The sequence below is a fragment of the Oncorhynchus keta genome, chromosome 10 (assembly GCF_023373465.1).
Source record: "Oncorhynchus keta strain PuntledgeMale-10-30-2019 chromosome 10, Oket_V2, whole genome shotgun sequence".
In the NCBI taxonomy this organism is placed as follows: Eukaryota; Metazoa; Chordata; class Actinopteri; order Salmoniformes; family Salmonidae; genus Oncorhynchus; species Oncorhynchus keta.
The window spans coordinates 70102399-70117565 of record NC_068430.1 but is presented as its reverse complement, the minus strand read 5'-3'; the positions used below and the strand labels follow the sequence as shown (position 1 = coordinate 70117565).

General features: G+C 46.2%; 1 protein-coding gene across 1 annotated transcript in view; it reads right to left on the bottom strand.

Moving 5' to 3' along the window:
* LOC118377999 (sodium/potassium/calcium exchanger 3-like) overlaps positions 1–15167 on the bottom strand; it is a 90667-nt gene that overhangs the window by 14181 nt on the left and 61319 nt on the right. Inside the window, exons 3-6 of the mRNA XM_052527791.1 lie at positions 14250–14326; positions 2080–2154; positions 1371–1455; positions 715–818 (exon numbers count right to left, since the gene is read on the bottom strand). Coding sequence (XP_052383751.1) covers positions 715–818; positions 1371–1455; positions 2080–2154; positions 14250–14326 — 341 coding nt within the window. The remainder of the gene's footprint in view (positions 1–714; positions 819–1370; positions 1456–2079; positions 2155–14249; positions 14327–15167) is intronic.

Here is a 15167-nt window from a genome sequence, read left to right as displayed (position 1 = left end):
AGTATTAAGATGACTTTACAGTAATTAACTGTTTTCTGGCAGTATTAAGATGACTTTACAGTAATACACTGTTTCCTGGCAGTAGGCTTTTACTTCCTTAGATAATGGACAATCTGAGATCAAATCACTATGGCTGCCCCCTATCATGTAAATGTTATGTCATCAGAGAGTACATCATGTTGGGTTCAGGCTTGGCACGGCATGGTGCAGGGATCTGGACAGGGAGACTACATGTTACAGTAGGCCAGTAAGGCAGGCTACAGATGTGATACCGTAACTGTGGTCAGTTCATAGTCATTATATAGGGTGTACTGTACGTGCACATGTACATGTACTCACTTTGTATACAGGACGGAGTATACATGTTGTTGTTGTGGATATTCTTGGACAACAGATATGGACAATAGATATGGACACTGTGTGTAGCCTACATTATGTCCAAGAGGCTTCTTATCTCTTACTTTTGTCAATATATATATTTTTTAGGTATTTTCTTAAAACTGCATTGTTGGTTAAGGTCTGGTAAGTAAGCATTTCACTGTAAAGTCGACACCTGTTGTATTCGATTTGAATGTGTGTCTATACATCTGTATTCTGTAGATATGTGTATGTGTATGTACTGCGCTGTATAGAGATATACAAGCAAGTCAAAATACCAAGAACTCATTCAGGAGCCACATTTTTCTAAAATGACCTAACAGTATGACATGATACCTGGCCAGCAAAGATTCCACACACTCCGATGATGCAGAGGATGTTGAAGACTGCTGACCCCACAATGGTCCCCACACCCACATCTCCTTTAGTGATGAAGACCCCTGCGGAGAGGGACACACATGTACACACGGTATGACACGGCACTTTGTCCTTGTTTAACATGCAGTCTACTCCGGCAGAGTCTGACGTCGCTAGTCTTAGCGGCGCTGCGGGTGTGTTTGTGTGTGTGTGTGTGGTGGCCCAGGATGACTGGATGTGATACATTGACAGTGGGATCAAACAACTGCCCCCGGCTGTCACAACACATATAAACAGCTCAGCCACGTCAAAGGGTTAAACTAAACTACAAAGTCTTGTTCTAAAAAACGTCTCTGTTTACAGTGGACACAACAGTCTGCTTCTAATCCACAGTGTTGTCAAAAGTGCCAATCTAAAATACTGACGTCAGTCAGCGCATTGCTTCTCATCAATGTTCATTTCAACTCTATTAATTGGATTAACATGTAATGTGTTGTTAATCCCTGTGTAGGTTCCTCTTCTACTGGGTCGTGTGTGTGTGTGTGTGTGTGTGTGTGTGTGTGTGTGTGTGTGTGTGTGTGCATGCTAGGGAGTAACTATGTGTATTGCGTGTGTGTGTGTGTGTTTTGTGTTACCTATGACAGAGGTGAAGAGTTCAGGGGCGGAGCTTCCAGCGGCCATAAAGGTTGCCCCTGCTACATCCTCGCTGAGATGAAGACGCTAGAGAGAGAAGAAGAGAGAGAGAGAGACAGAGAATGAGAGGGAGAGAGAGAGAATAAACGAGAGAGAGAAAGAGAATGAGAGGGAGAGAGAGAAGAAAAAGAGAGAAAGAGAGATAGAAAGAGAATGAGGGAGAGAGAATAAAAGAGAGAGAAAGAGAGATAGAAAGAGAATGAGAGGGAGGGAGGGAGAGAGAGGGAAAGAGAACGAGAGAGAAAGCGAGAGAGTGAGAGAAAGAGTGAGAGAAAGAGAGAGCGGGAGAGAGAAAGATAGAGCGAGAGAGGTAATATATAGACAAAAGCAGAAGTTGAGACTTGTCAACAGAAGCTTTACAGTATATCAGTGTAACACTGTAATAAGATGGAAGTGGCACAGGATCCAATATGTCATTGAGAGGAATACCACAGACTAACCCTTGACCCTGAACTGAACTGCGACCCTAACACACAGAAGGACAAACAGCAACATAAGCACGTCTTATCCACATCTTGTTTTTCCTGCATCCCAAATGGCACCCTATTCCCTATATAGTGCACTACCTTTGACCAGGGCCCATAGGTTAGTAAACTACAAATGGAATAGGCTGCCTTTTGGGATGCAGACTCTGTCTTTGTCCATACATACCTCACATATCTTCTCCAGCGAAGGGACAAAGTAATCGTCACAAACCAAGGCCAGGGCAATGAACATATACATGGCCTGAAAGGAAATAGACACAGAGAGGAAAGATAACAGGGGGGGGTGTTCATTGAGTAATAATTTCCTATTCTTCTTGACTTTTGTATCTTTTCTCAATGCATTTCTATCTGAACATTCTGTAATATTGCGTAACATTCTGTAAACGGTATACTCTCCTGAACAGACCCGAGTAAATATGTTGGAGACGCATGGATGGACACCACCATCTGAATTTCATAAGAACACACTGTAGATGATGTGTCAGTGATATTGGACTAAACATGGCTTTATACATGCTGATGGCTAGCCAACAACCTAACTGCAAATCCCACCAAATCATAATATCCAAATCTGCTTTACTATAATACAAAAATCACTGGTACACTAATATCCTTCAAAACAAAAAGACACAGAATTAGTTTACCCACACAGCCACACAGAGACAGAGTGAGACAGAGAGAGGGGGAGAAACAGCCACACAGAGACAGAGTGAGACAGAGAGAGGGGGAGAAATAGACACACAGAGACAGAGTGAGACAGAGAGAGGGGGAGAAACAGACACACAGAGACAGAGTGAGACAGAGTGAGACAGAGAGAGGGGGAGAAACAGACACACAGAGACAGAGTGAGACAGAGTGAGACAGAGAGAGGGGGAGAAACAGACACACAGAGACAGAGTGAGACAGAGAGAGACAGAGTGAGACAGAGAGAGGGGGAGAAACAGACACACAGAGACAGAGGGAGACAGAGAGAGGGGGAGAAACAGACACACAGAGACAGAGGGAGACAGAGAGAGACAGAGTGAGACAGAGAGAGGGGGAGAAACAGACACACAGCGACAGAGGGAGACAGAGAGAGACAGAGTGAGACAGAGAGAGACAGAGTGAGACAGAGAGAGGGGGAGAAACAGACACACAGAGACAGAGTGAGACAGAGAGAGGGGGAGAAACAGACACACAGCGACAGAGGGAGACAGAGAGAGACAGAGTGAGACAGAGAGAGACAGAGTGAGACAGAGAGAGGGGGAGAAACAGACACACAGAGACAGAGTGAGACAGAGAGAGGGGGAGAAACAGACACACAGAGACAGAGGGAGAAAGAGAGAGAAAGAGAAATAGAGAGAGGTAATACAGGAGAGAGGGAAAGAGAGAGAGAAACAGACAGGCAGAGAGAGAGGGTGAAACAGACAGGCAGAGAGAGAGGGAGAAACAGACAGGCAGAGAGAGAGTGAGAACAGACAGGCAGAGAGAGAGAGAGAAACAGACAGGCAGAGAGAGAGAGAGAGAGAAACAGACAGGCAGAGAGAGAGAGAGAAACAGACAGGCAGAGAGAGAGAGAGAAACAGACAGGCAGAGAGAGAGGGAGAAACAGACAGGCAGAGAGAGAGAGAGGGAGAAACAAACAGTCAGAGAGAGAGAGAGGGAGAAACAGACAGGCAGAGAGGGAGGGAGAAGCAGACAGGCAGAGAGAGAGGGAGAAACAGACAGGCAGAGAGAGAGAGAAACAGACAGGCAGAGAGAGGGAGAGAAACAGACAGGCAGGGAGAGAGGGAGAAACAGACAGGCAGAGAGAGAGGGAGAAACAGACAGCCAGAGAGAGAGAGAGAAACAGACAGGCAGAGAGAGAGGGAGAAACAGACAGGCAGAGAGAGAGGGAGAAACAGACAGGCAGAGAGAGAGAGAGAAACAGACAGGCAGAGAGAGAGGGAGAAACAGACAGGCAGAGAGAGAGGGAGAAACAGACAGGCAGAGAGAGAGAGAGAAACAGACAGGCAGAGAGAGAGGGAGAAACAGACAGGCAGAGAGAGAGGGAGAAACAGACAGGCAGAGAGAGAGGGAGAAACAGACAGACAGAGAGAGAGGGAGAAACAGACAGGCAGAGAGAGAGGGAGAAACAGACAGGCAGAGAGAGAGGGAGAAACAGACAGACAGAGAGAGAGGGAGAAACAGACAGGCAGAGAGAGAGGGAGAAACAGACAGGCAGAGAGAGAGGGTGAAACAGACAGGCAGAGAGAGAGGGAGAAACAGACAGACAGAGAGAGAGGGAGAAACAGACAGGCAGAGAGAGAGGGAGAAACAGACAGGCAGAGAGAGAGGGAGAAACAGACAGGCAGAGAGAGAGGGAGAAACAGACAGGCAGAGAGAGAGGGAGAAACAGACAGGCAGAGAGAGGAAGAGATCATAGACAGGCAGAGAGAGAGGGAGAAACAGACAGGCAGAGAGAGGAAGAGATCATAGACACCGCACCGTGGTTGTATAGAAACACAGGTAAAGTAAACCCTTCAACCCTACGTCATAGTGCCATTAGCCTCTGTCTCCATCAATGGGCCTGACTAGGTAGGAGGGGTGGGATGGATTCATGAATTTGGTGAATCAGGGGTCTGAGGTGAAGTACAATCCCTGTTAGAGATTTGAATCTGGGTGTGGAATCACATGGGGCTGAGAGGTTAGAGACAACAACAGATGGCAGTTAACAGAGTTGGAATACTGTGGCAGTATAGCAGCCGTCTCTCTCTCTATCCAGCTATGAAGTCCCGTTATGACTGGGCAGTGTGTGTGTGTGTGTGTGTGTAGGTGTGTGTGTGTGTGTGTGTGTGTGTGTGTGTGTGTGTGTGTGTGTGTGTGTGTGTGTGTGTGTGTGTGTGTGTGTGTGTGTGTGTGTGTGTGTGTGTGTGTGTGTGTGTGTGTAGGTGGGTGGGTGGGTGTTTTTTAGACACAGCATCGTCTCTGTGTTGTCTCTGTTTTTAGACACAGCATCATCTCTGTGTTGTCTGTTTTTAGACACAGCACCGTCTCTGTGTTGTCTCTGTTATTAGACACAGCATCGTCTCTGTGTTGTCTGTTTTTAGACACAGCATCATCTCTGTGTTGTCTCTGTTTTTAGACACAGCATCATCTCTGTGTTGTCTCTGTTATTAGACACAGCATCGTCTCTGTGTTGTCTGTTTTTAGACACAGCATCGTCTCCGTGTTGTCTCTGTTTTTAGACAGCATCGTCTCTGTGTTGTCTGTTTTTAGACACAGCATCATCTCTGTGTTGTCTGTTTTTGGACACAGCATCATCTCTGTGTTGTCTCTGTTTTTAGACACAGCATCATCTCTGTGTTGTCTCTGTTTTTAGACACAGCATCGTCTCTGTGTTGTCTCTGTTATTAGACACAGCATCGTCTCTGTGTTGTCTGTTTTTAGACACAGCATCGTCTCCGTGTTGTCTCTGTTTTTAGACACAGCATCGTCTCTGTGTTGTCTCTGTTTTTAGACACAGCATCATCTCTGTGTTGTCTGTTTTTAGACACAGCATCATCTCTGTGTTGTCTCTGTTTTTAGACAAAGCATCGTCTCTGTGTTGTGTCTGTTTTTAGACACAGCATCGTCTCTGTGTTGTCTCTGTTTTTAGACACAGCATCATCTCTGCGTTGTCTCTGTTTTTAGACACAGCAGCCTGTTGCTGTTGCCGGTTGGTTGAGTAAGAGTTTTTGATTGGTTGAGTTTTTTGGAGGGAACAAGGGAATTCCAAGAAATGACATGATGTTTTGACAGCGGACTAATCCTCTCATGCTTACATGAGTGAATGGGGTCATCAAGGCATAATAGCGGTTTTGGAGCGAGAGAGAGACAGTGCCGTCAGAAAGTATTCATACCCACAGACGTATTCCACATGTTGTTGTGCTTCAGCAAAACATTTCAATCTTCACCCATCTACACAGAAAGTATTCATACCCACAGACGTTTTCCACATGTTGTTGTGCTTCAGAAAAACATTTCAATCTTCACCCATCTACACAGAAAGTATTCATACCCACAGACGTTTTCCACATGTTGTTGTGCTTCAGCAAAACATTTCAATCTTCAACCATCTACACAGAAAGTATTCATACCCACAGACGTTTTCCACATGTTGTTGTGCTTCAGCAAAACATTTCAATCTTCACCCATCTACACAGAAAGTATTCATACCCACAGACGTTTTCCACATGTTGTTGTGCTTCAGCAAAACATTTCAATCTTCACCCATCTACACAGAAAGTATTCATACCCACAGACGTATTCCACATGTTGTTGTGCTTCAGCAAAACATTTCAATCTTCACCCATCTACACAGAAAGTATTCATACCCACAGACGTTTTCCACATGTTGTTGTGCTTCAGAAAAACATTTCAATCTTCACCCATCTACACAGAAAGTATTCATACCCACAGACGTTTTCCACATGTTGTTGTGCTTCAGCAAAACATTTCAATCTTCAACCATCTACACAGAAAGTATTCATACCCACAGACGTATTCCACATGTTGTTGTGCTTCAGCAAAACATTTCAATCTTCACCCATCTACACAGAAAGTATTCATACCCACGGACGTTTTCCACATGTTGTTGTGCTTCAGGAAAACATTTCAATCTTCACCCATCTACACAGAAAGTATTCATACCCACAGACGTTTTCCACATGTTGTTGTGCTTCAGCAAAACATTTCAATCTTCACCCATCTACACAGAAAGTATTCATACCCACAGATGTATTCCACATGTTGTTGTGCTTCAGGAAAACATTTCAATCTTCACCCATCTACACAGAAAGTATTCATACCCACAGACGTATTCCACATGTTGTTGTGCTTCAGGAAAACATTTCAATCTTCACCCATCTACACAGAAAGTATTCATACCCACAGACGTATTCCACATGTTGTTGTGCTTCAGGAAAACATTTCAATCTTCACCCATCTACACAGAAAGTATTCATACCCACAGATGTATTCCACATGTTGTTGTGCTTCAGGAAAACATTTCAATCTTCACCCATCTACACAGAAAGTATTCATACCCACAGATGTATTCCACATGTTGTTGTGCTTCAGGAAAACATTTCAATCTTCACCCATCTACACAGAAAGTATTCATACCCACAGACGTATTCCACATGTTGTTGTGCTTCAGGAAAACATTTCAATCTTCACCCATCTACACAGAAAGTATTCATACCCACAGACGTATTCCACATGTTGTTGTGCTTCAGGAAAACATTTCAATCTTCACCCATCTACACAGAAAGTATTCATACCCACAGCGTATTCCACATGTTGTTGTGCTTCAGGAAAACATTTCAATCTTCACCCATCTACACAGAAAGTATTCATACCCACAGATGTATTCCACATGTTGTTGTGCTTCAGGAAAACATTTTCTTCACCCATCTACACAGAAAGTATTTGTTTTCCACATGTTGTTGTGCTTCAGCAAAACATTTCAATCTTCACCCATCTACACAGAAAGTATTCATACCCACAGACGTATTCCACATGTTGTTGTGCTTCAGCAAAACATTTCAATCTTCACCATCACAGAAAGTATTCATACCCACAGACGTTTTCCACATGTTGTTGTGCTTCAGCAAAACATTTCAATCTTCACCCATCTACACAGAAAGTATTCATACCCACAGACGTATTCCACATGTTGTTGTGCTTCAGCAAAACATTTCAATCTTCACCCATCTACACAGAAAGTATTCATACCCACAGACGTATTCCACATGTTGTTGTGCTTCAGGAAAACATTTCAATCTTCACCCATCTACACAGAAAGTATTCATACCCACAGAAATGTTGTTGTGCTTCAGGAAAACATTTCAATCTTCACCCATCTACACAGAAAGTATTCATACCCACAGACGTATTCCACATGTTGTTGTGCTTCAGCAAAACATTTCAATCTTCACCCATCTACACAGAAAGTATTCATACCCACAGACGTATTCCACATGTTGTTGTGCTTCAGGAAAACATTTCAATCTTCACCCATCTACACAGAAAGTATTCATACCCACAGACGTATTCCACATGTTGTTGTGCTTCAGGAAAACATTTCAATCTTCACCCATCTACACAGAAAGTATTCATACCCACAGACGTTTTCCACATGTTGTTGTGCTTCAGCAAAACATTTCAATCTTCACCCATCTACACAGAAAGTATTCATACCCACAGACGTATTCCACATGTTGTTGTGCTTCAGCAAAACATTTCAATCTTCACCCATCTACACAGAAAGTATTCATACCCACAGACGTATTCCACATGTTGTTGTGCTTCAGCAAAACATTTCAATCTTCACCCATCTACACAGAAAGTATTCATACCCACAGACGTTTTCCACATGTTGTTGTGCTTCAGCAAAACATTTCAATCTTCACCCATCTACACAGAAAGTATTCATACCCACAGACGTTTTCCACATGTTGTTGTGCTTCAGCAAAACATTTCAATCTTCACCCATCTACACAGAAAGTATTCATACCCACAGACGTTTTCCACATGTTGTTGTGCTTCAGCAAAACATTTCAATCTTCACCCATCTACACAGTTCCTTTTTTGTTGTTGAAATTTTGCAAATGTATTGAAAATGAAATACAGAAATATCTCATTTACATAAGTATTCACACCCCTGAATCAATACATGTTAGAATCACCGTTGGCAGCCCTTACAGCTGTGAGTCTTTCTGGGTAAGTCTCTAAGAGCTTTCCACACCTGGATTGTACAATATTTTTTTTGTACATTATTCTTTGAAATATTCTTCAAGCTCTGTCAAGTTGGTTGTTGATCATTGCTAGACAGCCATTTTCAAGTCTTTCCCCCTCTCTCTTTTCCCTCTTTATTTCTAACTCTCTATTTCTAACTAAGCCACTAGTTCCAGTTTTGTCGCATTGGCAAGCAGCTCCAGTGTATATTTGTCCTTGTGTTTTAAGTTATTGTCCTGCTGAAAGGTGAATTTGTCTCCCAATGACAGTTGGAAAGCAGACTGAACCAGGTTGTCTTCTAGGATTGTGCCTCTACTTAGCTCTATTCCATTTCTTTTTATCCTAAAAAAACTCCCAATTGACAAGCATACCAACTGTTTTAAAGTCACCATGGGCCTCATGGTGAAATCCCTGAGAGGTTTCCTTCCTCTCCAGCGACAGTGTTAGGAAGGACGTCTGTATCTTTGTAGTGACTGGGTGTATTGATACAGCATCCAAAGTGTCATTAATAACTTCACCATGCGCAAAGGGATATTCAATGTCTGCTTACTTGTATTTTTTTTTACCCATCTACCAAAAGGTGCCCTTCTTTACGAGGCATTGGAAAAAGTCCGTGATCTTTGGGGTTGAATCTGTGTCTAAAATTCACTGTTCGACTGAGGGACCTTACAGCCACGAGCTGAATCGCCGTTGTTTCCACGTCACGTTGAACCAACGTGGAGGCCCATCAAACAAACGGAAATGGTACATGTGCTCTATTCCCCTCATACTTGTTCCTCTCCTTCCCTACATCTACCCATCCTCTGTATCGCCTATGCCCTCTATCTTCACCATCTCCACATCCCTGCTCCCTCTGTAGTCTACACCTCAGTTTAGCCCTCTATCTTCACCACCTCCACATCCCTGCTCCCTCTGTAGTCTACACCTCAGTTTAGCCCTCTATCTTCGCCATCTCCACATCCCTGCTCCCTCTGTAGTCTACACCTCAGTTTAGCCCTCTATCTTCACCACCTCCACATCCCTGCTCCCTCTGTAGTCTACAACTCAGTTTAGCCCTCTATCTTCGCCATCTCCACATCCCTGCTACCTCTGTAGTCTACAACTCAGTTTAGCCCTCTATCTTCGCCATCTCCACATCCCTGCTCCCTCTGTAGTCTACACCTCAGTTTAGCCCTCTATCTTCACCACCTCCACACCCCTGCTCCCTCTGTAGTCTACAACTCAGTTTAGCCCTCTATCTTCGCGATCTCCACATCCCTGCTACCTCTGTAGTCTACAACTCAGTTTAGCCCTCTATCTTCGCCATCTCCACATCCCTGCTACCTCTGTAGTCTACACCTCAGTTTAGCCCTCTATCTTCGCCATCTCCACATCCCTGCTCCCTCTGTAGTCTACACCTCAGTTTAGCCCTCTATCTTCGCCATCTCCACATCCCTGCTACCTCTGTAGTCTACAACTCAGTTTAGCCCTCTATCTTCGCCATCTCCACATCCCTGCTACCTCTGTAGTCTACACCTCAGTTTAGCCCTCTATCTTCGCCATCTCCACATCCCTGCTCCCTCTGTAGTCTACACCTCAGTTTAGCCCTCTATCTTCGCCATCTCCACATCCCTGCTACCTCTGTAGTCTACAACTCAGTTTAGCCCTCTATCTTCGCCATCTCCACATCCCTGCTACCTCTGTAGTCTACAACTCAGTTTAGCCCTCTATCTTCGCCACCTCCACATCCCTGCTACCTCTGTAGTCTACACCTCAGTTTAGCCCTCTATCTTCACCACCTCCACATCCCTGATCCCTATGTAGTCTACACCTCAATTTAGCCCTCTATCTTCACCACCTCCACATCCCTGCTCCCTCTGTAGTCTACACCTCAGTTTAGCCCTCTATCTTCGCCACCTCCACATCCCTGCTCCCTCTGTAGTCTACACCTCAGTTTAGCCCTCTATCTTCACCACCTCCACATCCCTGCTCCCTCTGTAGTCTACACCTCAGTTTAGCCCTCTATCTTCACCACCTCCACATCCCTGCTACCTCTGTAGTCTACACCTCAGTTTAGCCCTCTATCTTCACCACCTCCACATCCCTGCTCCCTCTGTAGTCTACACCTCAGTTTAGCCCTCTATCTTCACCACCTCCACATCCCTGCTCCCTCTGTAGTCTACACCTCAGTTTAGCCCTCTATCTTCACCACCTCCACATCCCTGCTCCCTCTGTAGTCTACACCTCAGTTTAGCCCTCTATCTTCACCACCTCCACATCCCTGCTACCTCTGTAGTCTACACCTCAGTTTAGCCCTCTATCTTCGCCACCTCCACATCCCTGCTCCCTCTGTAGTCTACACCTCAGTTTAGCCCTCTATCTTCACCACCTCCACATCCCTGCTCCCTCTGTAGTCTACACTTCAGTTTAGCCCTCTATCTTCACCACCTCCACATCCCTTCTACCTCTGTAGTCTACACCTCAGTTTAACCCTCTGCCCAACACACCTCCACATCCCTGCTCCCTCTGTAGTCTACACATCCTGCCTGCTCACCCTACCTTTAAAACCCAGCCTACAGAAATGCCCAGCCTTCCACTTCATCGTCCCACCACACACACAGGCCTCACACACAATTACAAACATACACGTTCCCCAACTCTACGTACTCAACCTGCACCGGCCTCCATCCAGAACTAGTCCACTATATTAAATGGAAGTTCTCGTCTCTCACTCTGCTCAGAGTCTACACCTAAATCTGGTTGTAATTGGGTGTGTATTTCCAACCGGCAATAAATAAAATGCCGGCTGTGCTGACAGGACCCCAGCTAGAGTGGGGAGCACGCACACACACACGCACGCACGCACACACACACACACACACACACACACACACACACACACACACACACACACACACACACACACACACACACACACACACACACACACACACACACACACACACACACACACACAGTTGGCAGGCCTCATTCGGTACCAGATGCTGTGTTCTGTTCTGCTCCTCCAAGCGGGATAGTTTGGACTCGGGGGCCATTTGTTTAGCCTTGGACGGCGGCCCGCTAACAATTATCCCATGGTTCACACTATGCACAAACACCCAGCCAGCCGAGAAATACAGGGGACTGACTGAGAAGTTGTTCGTTTTCCACTGTGTTGAGTGTGTGATTTCTTTTTTAACGGGAACTTAAAATAGTTTACTGAGGTGTTGAGAATGTGAAAGGTTGATTATTAAAGACACACAGAGACATGGGAAAGGGCATACCTAGTGGAAACGGGACACCTAGTGGGAAAGGGCATACCTAGTGGAAACGGGACACCTAGTGGGAAAGGGCATACCTAGTGGAAACGGGACACCTAGTGGGAAAGGGCATACCTAGTGGAAACGGGACACCTAGTGGGAAAGGGCATACCTAGTGGAAACGGGACACCTAGTAGAAACGGGGATACCTAGTGGGAAAGGGGATACCTAGTGGAAAAGGGGATACCTAGTGGAAACGGGACACCTAGTGGGAAAGGGCATACCTAGTGGAAACGGGACACCTAGTAGAAACGGGGATACCTAGTGGAAAAGGGGATACCTAGTGGAAACGGGACACCTAGTGGGAAAGGGCATACCTAGTGGAAACGGGACACCTAGTAGAAACGGGGATACCTAGTGGGAAAGGGCATATCTAGTGGAAACGGGACACCTAGTGGGAAAGGGCATACCTAGTGGAAACGGGACACCTAGTGGGAAAGGGCATACCTAGTGGAAACGGGACACCTAGTAGAAACGGGGATACCTAGTGGGAAAGGGGATACCTAGTGGAAACGGGACACCTAGTGGGAAAGGGCATACCTAGTGGGAAAGGGCATACCTAGTAGAAACGGGGATACCTAGTGGGAAAGGGGATACCTAGTGGAAACGGGACACCTAGTGGGAAAGGGCATACCTAGTGGAAACGGGACACCTAATAGAAACGGGGATACCAAGTGGGAAAGGGGATACCTAGTGGAAACTGGGATACCTAGTGGGAAGGAGATACCTAGTGGAAACGGGGATACCTAGTGGAAACGGGGATACCTAGTGGAAACGGGGATACCTAGTGGAAACTGGGATACCTAGTGGAAACTGGGATACCTAGTGGGAAGGAGATACCTAGTGGAAACTGGGATACCTAGTGGGAAGGAGATACCTAGTGGAAACGGGGATACCTAGTGGAAACGGGGATACCTAGTGGAAAAGGGGATACCTAGTGGGAAAGGGGATACCTAGTGGAAATGGGGATACCTAGTGGAAAAGGGGATACCTAGTGGAAAAGGGGATACCTAATGGAAACGGGGATACCTAGTGGGAAAGGGGATACCTAGTGGAAACGGGGATACCTAGTGGGAAAGGGGATACCTAGTGGAAACGGGGATACCAAGTGGGAAAGGGGATACCTAGTGGGAAAGGGGATACCTAGTGGGAAAGGGGATACCTAGTGGGAAAGGGGATACCTAGTGGGAAAGGGGATACCTAGTGGAAACGGGGATACCTAGTGGAAACGGGGATACCTAATGGAAACGGGGATACCTAGTGGGAAAGGGGATACCTAGTGGGAAAGGGGATACCTAGTGGGAAAGGGGATACCTAGTGGGAAATGGGGATACCTAGTGGAAATGGGGATACCTAGTGGAAACGGGGATACCTAGTGGAAAAGGGGATACCTAATGGAAACGGGGATACCTAGTGGGAAAGGGGATACCTAGTGGAAACGGGGATACCTAGTGGGAAAGGGGATACCTAGTGGAAACGGGGATACCTAGTGGAAACGGGGATACCAAGTGGGAAAGGGGATACCTAGTGGGAAAGGGGATACCTAGTGGGAAAGGGGATACCTAGTGGGAAAGGGGATACCTAGTGGAAACGGGGATACATAGTGGGAAAGGGCATACCTAGTGGAAACGGGACACCTAGTAGAAACGGGGATACCTAGTGGGAAAGGGGATACCTAGTGGAAACGGGACACCTAGTGGGAAAGGGCATACCTAGTGGGAAAGGGCATACCTAGTAGAAACGGGGATACCTAGTGGGAAAGGGGATACCTAGTGGAAACGGGACACCTAGTGGGAAAGGGCATACCTAGTGGAAACGGGACACCTAATAGAAACGGGGATACCAAGTGGGAAAGGGGATACCTAGTGGAAATGGGGATACCTAGTGGAAACTGGGATACCTAGTGGGAAGGAGATACCTAGTGGAAACGGGGATACCTAGTGGAAACGGGGATACCTAGTGGAAACGGGGATACCTAGTGGAAACTGGGATACCTAGTGGAAACTGGGATACCTAGTGGAAACTGGGATACCTAGTGGGAAGGAGATACCTAGTGGAAACTGGGATACCTAGTGGGAAGGAGATACCTAGTGGAAACGGGGATACCTAGTGGGAAAGGGGATACCTAGTGGAAATGGGGATACCTAGTGGAAAAGGGGATACCTAGTGGACGGACGGACGGACGGACGGACGGACAGACAGACAGACAGACAGACAGACAGACAGACAGACAGACAGACAGACAGACAGACAGACAGACAGACAGACAGACAGACAAAGTGAAGAATACTGAACTCACACACAGGACGTGTAGGGCCACAGCTCCTTCTGTCCTCTCCTTGTGGGTAAACAGATCTGTAGGGAACTCGTGCAAAGCTGAAAGAGACAGAGATTTCGGGTTACACAAGCAAGAGATTTTGTGTGTGTGTGTCTGTGTGGATGGATTGTGTGAGTGTGTCTGTTCTGACGTCTGTCCTGTGAGGTCAATGCTACTAGCAAGCTAATGGAGGACACAGAACTCATATGAACTGACAAGGTCTGGCCCTGCAGCACCTTGCCTAAAAGTGTATTTTTGTGTGTTTGTGTGTGTGTGTGTGCATACCTGCATCCGTCCATCTGTGAGTGTGTGTCTGTATGACAGTCCTGCAGCATCCTGCCACGGATTGTGTGTGTGTGTGTGTGTGTGTGTGTGTGTGTGTGTGTGTGTGTGTGTGTGTGTGTGTGTGTGTGTGTGTGTGTGTGTGTGTGTGTGTGTGTGTGTGTGTGTGTGTGTGTGTGTGTGTGTGTGTGTGTGTGTGTGTGTGTGTGTGTGTGTGTGTGTGTGTGTGTGTGTGTGTGTGTGTGCACGCCTCCTGAGAACTGAAAGACCCACCAGAGGAGAAGAGAAAAAGAGATGGAAAAAGTGAGAGCGAAGAAGAGGACAAAGAGAGGGCACAGATGAGAGAGTAAAAATAGAGCTCAGGATTAGGATATGTAGGGTGAGGAGGAGAGAGGGGCGAGGAGGAGAGAGGGATGAGGAGGAGAGAGGGAGGAGAGGGGGATGAGAAGAGGGGAAAATTATGCATGGAAAGAGAGTTGGGCTACAAGGGGAAAGGGTACAAGAAGCACTCCTTATTGTGCATAAAAAAGTGTCTAAGAGAGAGAAAGGGAGAGGGGAAATGAGAGAGGGGAAAATAGAGAGGGGGAAATGAGAGAGGGGGAAATGAGAGAGGGGAAA